This window comes from Gossypium arboreum, chromosome 5, assembly GCF_025698485.1.
Source record: "Gossypium arboreum isolate Shixiya-1 chromosome 5, ASM2569848v2, whole genome shotgun sequence".
NCBI lineage: Eukaryota > Viridiplantae > Streptophyta > Magnoliopsida > Malvales > Malvaceae > Gossypium > Gossypium arboreum.
In genome coordinates, this window is record NC_069074.1 from 38,297,442 (window position 1) to 38,306,727 (window position 9,286).

General features: G+C 32.5%; 1 protein-coding gene across 1 annotated transcript; it reads left to right on the forward strand.

Moving 5' to 3' along the window:
* Window positions 1-2,616: 2,616 nt before the first annotated feature.
* LOC108452576 (F-box protein At2g39490-like) lies at window positions 2,617-4,885 on the forward strand. Its single transcript, XM_017750370.2, has 4 exons — window positions 2,617-2,885; window positions 3,163-4,117; window positions 4,191-4,355; window positions 4,562-4,885. The coding sequence occupies exons 1-4, from the start codon at window positions 2,776-2,778 to the stop codon at window positions 4,883-4,885; spliced, it is 1,554 nt and encodes a 517-aa protein (XP_017605859.2). The 5' UTR covers window positions 2,617-2,775.
* Window positions 4,886-9,286: the final 4,401 nt, after the last annotated feature.

The following is a 9,286-nucleotide window of genomic DNA, read 5'->3' on the forward strand; positions in this document are numbered from 1 at the left end:
TATGCATATAAATATATTTATATACAAATATAAAATATAAAATTATTAATTGATTAGTGTCAAAAGTAACATATTTAAGTTTCATTCTTAGTGTATTTTTGGGTGATTATGTGGTATTAATTATGAATTATATACTCCTAATCCTTTATATTCATGTTTCAATGCTTAATAAGATACTTGAGAGCAATAGAAGTGAAAAACAATGAAAATTAGAACATTCAAGCATTCCGGAAGCTATACACATGCAACAGATTTTCACACAGGTAATTCACACGACCGTGTGTTCAAACTGTGTTGATCTTGACAACTGTGTGCGTTAACAGCTAGAAGATACAATTTTTAGGTTTTTTAGCACTTTAAGATGATATAAATAAGGAAATAAAAGGGAAAAAGAGGCAGTCACCTAGGAAAAGCATGAAATTACCTTGAAAACACAATTGAAGCTAAATTCCAAGCAATATTCCACCAAGATTCAAGAGTCCAAGTTGATTTTCATAGGAGTTATCATGGATTTCGTTTATTCTAGTGATTATATTATATTTTTTATGTTCACTCTTGCCATTATAAATTAATTCTCTTAATACCTAGGGAAGATGAACCCTAAGCGATGGATTTATTGTTTGATTTTTATTTTTATGCAATAAAATCTTAGTCTCTTTGTTTTCAATTATGAATGTTTTATTATTCTTGGATTAACAAATCTAGAGTGTTAATTCATGTTTGATGTGCATAAGTCTGAGGTTGAATATAACCTTCTTGTGATTAGATCTTGCATAATTGAATGGAGTTGCATGAAATCCTAGAAAGAGGACGATATAAATCTGGTAGATTAGAGTCAAATCTATTAGTGGGATCCATACAGCAAATTAATGCAATAATAGGGGTTTTAATTGAAAATAAATTTCAATTAATCAACCTAGAGTTAGTTGTTCTTATACTTGAAAGAGATATTAGTATAAGTTGGGGATTTCTATAGATGAAAGAGCTAAGAAAATAAATTGCATAAATTAGATTGAGAATTATAGATGATATCTAGGTGGATTCTTACCTAGGTATTGCTTTGTTACTTGGTTAATACTTGATTGTTTTTGTGTTTCATTCTTTCGTGCATCCATTAGTTGATTTAGCTAGTTTGATTTAATTTTAATTAATTTTTTGAATTATTAGGTTAAATAGCAGAAATGTGATAATTACTAGTAATTGTAATTCTGGAGAAAATTATATTTGTGATCACCATAGCTATATTATTAATTGATAGGAGCAATTGTTTTAGTCAATGTTAGAGTTGTGTGACCTGAATCCTATCACTTGTTAAAGAAAAAAAAAGTGGCAAAATAAGGGGATTTGTGGGGGTGAAAGTCCGCCACAAATCCCAATTAAGTACAATACTGGACTGGGTTGGCCTCCGTGGTATGGACCATGACGCACAAATAGAATCCGTATAGAACTACACTTCTTCTATTTGACATTGATTAGAATAAGGTTTTTCAACCTTCAAATAAATGTAGTTGAAATTGATCTTGTATTATTCGTTTTTCAACATTAGAGAATTTTTTCTCCTCTGCCTGTGGTTTTTTTCCCAAAAGGATTTTCACGTAAAATTTATGTGTTCTTATTTTTCTTATTTTGCGATCATTCTATTGTTATTATCAATGTCTATTATAGCAGTCAATTTATTAGTTAATTTGGTGAAAATAATTAATTATATTCAATAACTTAATTTAATAATTATAGTTTAATTTTAAATGTAATAATAAAATTAAAATTAAATTTAAAATAACAAAAATTTGTACTAATGGGTACGGGTTAAAACAAATTAGTATTGATTAAAATGAACTAAAACACACTACAACAAAATCTTAACTGAAACGAAACTTAGATTGCTAAATATCGATTGAGGACTATGTACTAAAACACAAGCTTTTTTATCGTTCATTCTCATTGATTTCACACCACACCCTTTCGATACATTTTTCGCCGTCGCACTTATCAAATTCAAATGCTCCTCTCAAAGCAACCGAACGAATTACTATTAATTACTGCACAAAGTTTTTAGTTATAACTAATAATAAATTTATGTCTTGGGATAACAAAATATAAGTATTATACAGTGACGTTTAAACTTTTTAACAAATAATAATTAATTTATTATTTTTAAAAGATTTAAATTCAAATATAAAAATGCTTTTAAGAAATATTTTTAAAGTGATTTAACTTAAATTATTTTATACGTATGTATAATACTTTCAAAAGAAATAAATATTTTAAAATTTAAAATTAAATAAAATCCAATTTTAAATTTAAATAATTTAAAATCTTGAATTCCAAATATTTTAATTCTTGAAAATAATTTCATAATTATAAATTTCATTTCCTTAAAGGGTTTTATTGACACGTCCCTACACAATTTGCTTGAAAAACTCTTTCTTAAAATATCCATATTCAAAGAAGTCGGAAAGAAAATAATTTTTTATTATGCATTAATGATTTGAATATTTCACACGTTAAAGCAGATGTTTATATATATATATATATATATATATATATAAATCTATGTAGATATATTTAAAAAATTCAAAGTCAATAATTAATAGTCATTAGTCACTACTTGCATTTTAGCAGTCCCGAAAACCAGATCTATACAATTTTATTAGATATTCATTTGTGGAGTGTTTAGATAGGGCGACAAATGTCTGCAGGAAAAGTAATTAAAAGAACAAACAAAAAACGCCTGCAGGAAATTTTATTTGAAAAACGTCTGCAGGCCCCATTTATATGTATGTAACTGAAAGAACCTCTACAATTGGAGAAAAAATAGGGACCAAAAGCAAGATTAAGAAGAAGAATCGAGAGAGAAAACAGGATCGCTCTGCAATGGAACAACTGTTAGTATTTCCTCTTCAATTGTTACTTAATTTTGTTTATTTATATATATGATCAAAACTGGATTTACTCTTTGTCAACGAGTACCAATTCTTATGAATGAGTGCATCAACTAACTAAACTAAGTTCAAGATTCAGTTGCCTATCTCATATTCAAGATTCAGTTGCCTATCTCTTTGTTATGATTAAACTATATAACGCTGATGCACTTCGTTTTTACTGAGATCATACTGTTCTCTTTAAATTCATTTTCAGATAGATCTTTATTTTTCCTAACAGGAACTCTGAACCTCAAGATCACATCAGTTGTTTTCCGGATGAGATTCTTTTCCGAATCATTACCTTCCTCCCTTTTGAATCAGCTGTACACACCACTTTCCTTTCGAAACAATGGAAAGACCTTTGGAAAAAGAATTTGATACTTAATACAACCATGGAAGATATTGTTGTTACTATACTCAATCTTGTTTATGATTTTTCTGAACTTCATCCATCAAAAAACAAGTGGGGATTACAATTTAACCTTGACCAAGATAGGCTTCTCTTTGTTTCCATTACACCTAATAGAACACTTCATCTTGATTTCTCCCCTGCTGAACAAGAATTTCCAGCTTCATTTGATTGGCTTTTGCCATTGAGACTTCCATCAGCTTATAAGCCTGATGAGATGAAAATGAAGTTAAATCCCCCATTGTCTTTATATGCACAAATCAAAATAAAAACCCTTTATCTAATTTCAGTAAGCCATCTCTCTAGCAAAGCAGTTACTTGTCTGGTGTCAAATCTCCCATTTCTTGAGAGTTTGATCATTGAAAAGTGTAATGGAGTACAATCGTTAGTTGTACAAGATGCTGGTGTTCTTCAGAAGTTAATAGTCTTGGACTGCCCCCAATTACAAACTCTTAGTTTTCAGGGTCCTCATTTAGGGTGCTTCCGATATAGAGGCAACTTAGTCTCCTTTCGGTTGAAAGGATGCTGCGGATGCTCTGACATTGACATATATTCTCAGTATACATGCGAATGTGGAATATACCTGGAAGATGTCATGCTTGATCTCAGACAAGGTCTTCTAACACAATGGACATGGGACTTTGAAACCAACACCGATCATCCTTATTTTCCTTCCCAAGGAAGCTACCATTGCGGATGCACCACCAAGGATAAATGCTTCAAATCAATTTTAAGAACCATAGATTGGGTTACTTCTCTAACAATATGCAGATGGTTTTTTGAGGTAAACAAACATTCATTTTTGTGGTTGTAGTACTACTAATCTTTGATCAGTTTTTTTTCTTTTCTTTCTTTAGAAAACAATTTGCAAGAACTTAATTTCTTCAAGTAAAGGCCCTGAATCTTATTTTAGCCAACTGAAGGATTTGTGGTGGGTTGATTGTTCAATGACGAGACACAATATCGATGTCTTACTCTGCTTTCTAAAGCTTTGTCCTAACGTGGAAAGACTCTATGTCACTGTATGTCTTCCCATTCCCTTTATCTACTTTGATCTTTATAATACTAAGTAGTTATGTTATTGAGACCCAGATATGTGTCTGATACGATGTCGAATACAAATACTTTTGAAAAATAAAGAACTGAATAATATAGGTAAGTTTGAATTAATTTTGGTTTTGTTTGCTCAGAAACTAAATATGCTTCAGTGGTTGATGAAAACTTGCAGATGGACCCTAAATGTTATAATTTAACTAGCAGTATCCCTGAAAATTTCTTAGCCATAGTTGGTGCTCCTGAAAATCTCAATGGTCTCAAGGTTGTGAAACTAGAGGGATTTTTCGGGGAGCAAATGGAGACTTTCGTGGCAAGGCGATTGGTACCATTATTCGAAGAGAATAATCCAGTAATCATATCAAAATCATATGGGAAAAGTTTGAAGCATCTGGTGAAAGTAGACAAGTTGGAGAACAAAGCAACGTATTCTTACAAGTTCAAAATGGTTGAAAATGTTGATGAAAAAATTCTAGATCATATTCATATGAACCTTTAATTTAATCTGAGTAAATAAGGTTTCACTTACATATTATTTAAGTTTCTCCAGGAAACTGTCATGATATCTGGACATAGTTACCCCGCAGGTTTGAACAGTTGATTCAAAATTCCAATCATGTACGAATCGTCCTACCTCATCGTTGCATGAACTATTTGGGTTGAGTCCAAGGTTCATTTTTCTTTAGATTACTAGTTGATATGTTAATCAGTGTCCTTGTAATTTGAAATCAAAATCTTTATATTTGGCAAGCTAAGACGTAATTTCTTTTATGACCTCATGTTGGTTTAGCAAAGAACTAATTGAAGTATAAAACAAAATATGAATGAAGGAATGATTTAATTGATTAATGAAGCAGCCCTTACATACAAGTCCCAAGTAACAACCTCAACAAAAATAAATTCAAATTGCTACTAACAAGCTAACAACTCCTACTCCTACTAACAAGCTAACAAATCCCCCTAAGACTTAGTCTTATTTTTAAAAAATAGTTGCAGCCTTAAAACACTAACATTCTCCTCCTGACTCAAGTGTTGCAAACACCAAGTCTGTTCCTAAGAAACTCAAATCGACTAACATGGAAAGACTTAGTAAAAATATCTGCCACCTGGTCTTCTAATATGCAATAAACCAACTTTACTTGACCTGTCTTCTGCACTTCCCTTAGCATATAATACTTTACTTTAAAATGTTTTGTTCTCCCATGAAATACAGGATTAAGTGAAATAGCTAGAGTAGCTTCATTATCCATAAACACTTCTATACTCCCCTATTGCTTCATATATAGATCATCCATTAGCTTTTTTAGCCACAAGGCTTGGTTTACAACAGTTGTAGCTGCAATGAATTCAGCTTCCGCAGTTGATTGAGCCACCATCTCTTACTTTATTGAGCACCAAGAGAAACAACTTGAGCCAAACGTGAAGCAATAGCCTAACGTGCTTCTCATATCATCTAGTGATCCGGTGCAATCACTATCAAAATAACCCTGTAGCTTGAACTTCTCAAATCTGCTAAAATTGATTCCATATGAAAGCGTCCCTTTCAAATATTTTAATACCCTCTTTACAACAATCATATGAATTTCACTTGCATAATGGAGAAATCTAGACAAAACACTTACAGTGTACATGATGTCTAGCCTAATGGATATGAGGTACATAAGACACCCAACAAGACTCCTATAAACCTTTTCATCTGCAAGATTTGCCCTATCCATCTTTTGAAGTTTTTCTTTCTAATTCATTAGAGTGTTCATATTCTTGCACTTTTCCATATGGAACCTCTTCAGAATCTCCTTCATGTACTTCTTAAATCAACCAGTTCATTAAGATTAAGAGAGAACTCTTATTTTTGTTCTTTTGCATCACTTGTCCAATCCCATTGCTCATCTTATAGGAACTGAACATCTCTACTCACAATTATCTTTCCTGTCTAAGGTTGATAGATTCTATAGGATTTTGACACCAAACTATAACCAACAAATATTCCATGCTCAGATTTTTCTCCCAACTTGTCCCTTTTAACCTATGGAACATGATAGAAACATAAACAACCAAATAACTTCAAATTCTTCAGAGTTGGCTTCATTTCAAACCAAGCTTCATATGGTGTTTTTTTGTCTAATACCCTTGTAGGCAATCTATTTAGCAAAAATATAGTTGTATTAGCTGCCTCTGCCCAAAACTCCTTATATAGGAACTTCTCATGCAACATTCACCTAGTCATTTCCATAATAGTCCTGTTTTTCCTCCCAGTAACTTCGTTCTGTTGTGGATAGTAAGAAGCAGTGAGCAGTGAGCTGGTGCTCTATCTCAACCTCCTCACAAAAAGTATTGAACCTTTGTGAGGTATATTATGTCCCATTATTAGATCTGACAACCTGAATCTTACAAGCACTTTGATTCTCAGCCCATCTTTTATTTTTAAAAAATACATCAGCAACATCATATTTTTGCTTGATAAAATAAACCAACACATTCTGGTAAAATAATCAATAAATATAATGAAATACCTACTACCATTCAATGAAGGAGTTGCTTGTGGACCACACAAATCAGTGTGAATCAACTACAACCTCTCTTTAGCTCTCCAAGTTGAGTTTTAAAAGGCAACCTTGTTTGTTTGCTAGTCAAGCAAGCTTTACATCTTGAAGTTAACTCCAAAATTGGTAGCCCAAATGCCATTTCATTTTTCTGCATGAACTGCAAACCTTTGTGATGAAAGTGTCTTAACCTCTTATGCCACAATTCAGAGTCACTGACCTGAAACTTGAATGCCACTTGCTCTTCCTCCAGTAAATTCAATGAAGAACTCTTCTTTTGCATCTTAATCCTAAAAAATACATTACTACAAGAGTCAAGGATTAGACACACTTTTCTACTAATTGCCCCACACTTAACAAGTTTTGGTCAATCTCAGGTACGAACAAAACATTTGAAATCAATTTAGTTCCAGCAAAGCTCTCTATTGCCACTGTGCCTTTTCCTTGCACTTCTAAGTATTCTCCATTTCCTATCATTACTCTTGATTTCAACAACCTGTCAAGATATTTAAACAACTTCTTATCACAAATCATGTGATTGGTGCAACCACTATCAACTAACCAATTTTCACATGGAGTACTTGATGAGAAGCAAGAGACAACAAATAGTTTTTCCTCTTTTTCTTTAACTGTAGCATGTGCTCCACTTTGCTGCTGATTTTTTTATTCCTTATAGAACCTCTCAATGTGCCCTATCAAGTTACACTTTCTGCACTTTACATCTGGCCTTCTCCAACACCTGAAATAGGGATGATTCTATTTTCCACAAAACTTACATGAAGAATACTTGTGAAAATTTCCAATACCATTACCTTTTGCAGCAATTTCTAAACCACTATCCCCACCACTGCTCTTCCCATTCCACTTTTGGTCATTTCTTCTTTCACTTTGTTGCATCTTAGCCTTCAAAGCTCCTTCTATGCTTTCTTCCTGCCTTATTAGTCTCCTATGCTCTTATGCCTGTAAACCACTGATCAACTCTACTACTCTCAATTGAGTTAAGTCCTTAGTGTTGTCAAAAGAGGCAATAGTTGCTTCATATTTCTTAGGCATAGAGACAAGTATCTTATGCACCAATCTAGAATCAGAGAAATCAGTCCCAAGAACTCTTACCTTGTCAAAAATATCTATCATCTTGTCTAAGTATTCTTTGATTGACTCAGACTCCTTCATTTGTAGCCTCTCGAATTCTCTGATCGAGATCAACACCTTCATGCTCTTGATCTTCTCATCTCCTTGATGCTTAGCTTTGAGGTAGTCCTATATCTCCTTCGCTAATCCAAAAGCCATAATTCTACTGAATATGGCTGGTGAAACTGAAGCATAAAGACAAGACTTTGCCTTAGCCTTCCTGGTCGTTCTCTCATCGTGCATTTTGATCTAGTTCATAGTTGGATTGTCGGGAAGTGGAGTCACATCATATTCTTCGTCAGCAGCTTCCCAATAATCATAACCCTCGATGTATGCTTGTATTCTCACGGCCCATGCTTGATAATTCTCTCCATCAAACACATGTGGGGCTGATTTCATTTTCCTCAAAAACCTCACAAGTGTATCTCTCAAATTTTCTTTCAGAACTTTCATAAAACTTTTTTCAAAAGTCCCTTAAGAAAAATGGCTCCCAATACCACTATTGGTTTAATAAAGAACTAATTGAAGTATATGAATGAAGGGATGATTTAATTGATTAACAAAGCAACCCTTATATAAAAGTCCCAAGAAACAACCTCAAAAAAATAAATTCAAATTGTTACTAACAAGCTAACAACTCCTACTACTACTAACAAGCTAACAAATCCCCTAAGACTTAGTCTTATTTTTTTAAAAAATAGCCTTGAAACGCTAACACCTCAATTATATATAAACTAGATCTCATAAAATTTTGTTAAGAAATGGCTTTCATGCAGCCTGTTGTATCGTTGCATGCATGTTGCAGTAGGACAACATGCTGTTAATGTTTGTATTTTGTATTTTGCTACTTAGTTACATTTGAACTAAGTTGACAATGTATTTATTTTGATTAGGTGCTAATTGACTTGATTAAATCAGCTTTTCTAAGTGTACAGTTAAGTTTTATTAGTTTCAAGACAATTTAATGGTGTTAGGTATGTTTAGGTGACAATTTTGCTTTCAGTCAAGCTGTTTACTAGTTTAAATGGTTGTAAAACTTCAGCTATCAATATGATGAATCTTTCAACATTCCCTTCTCTTGATTTTTTATCCTTGCTAAGCATTTTTCTCAAGTTCACAACCTGATCTTTTGTTATTTTTTGCTACAAGTTATTAAAGCTTGTTACTCAAGACTTAGCTTTGTTTTCGATTCTATTTCTTAACACCAACAATTGGCATCTAGAGTC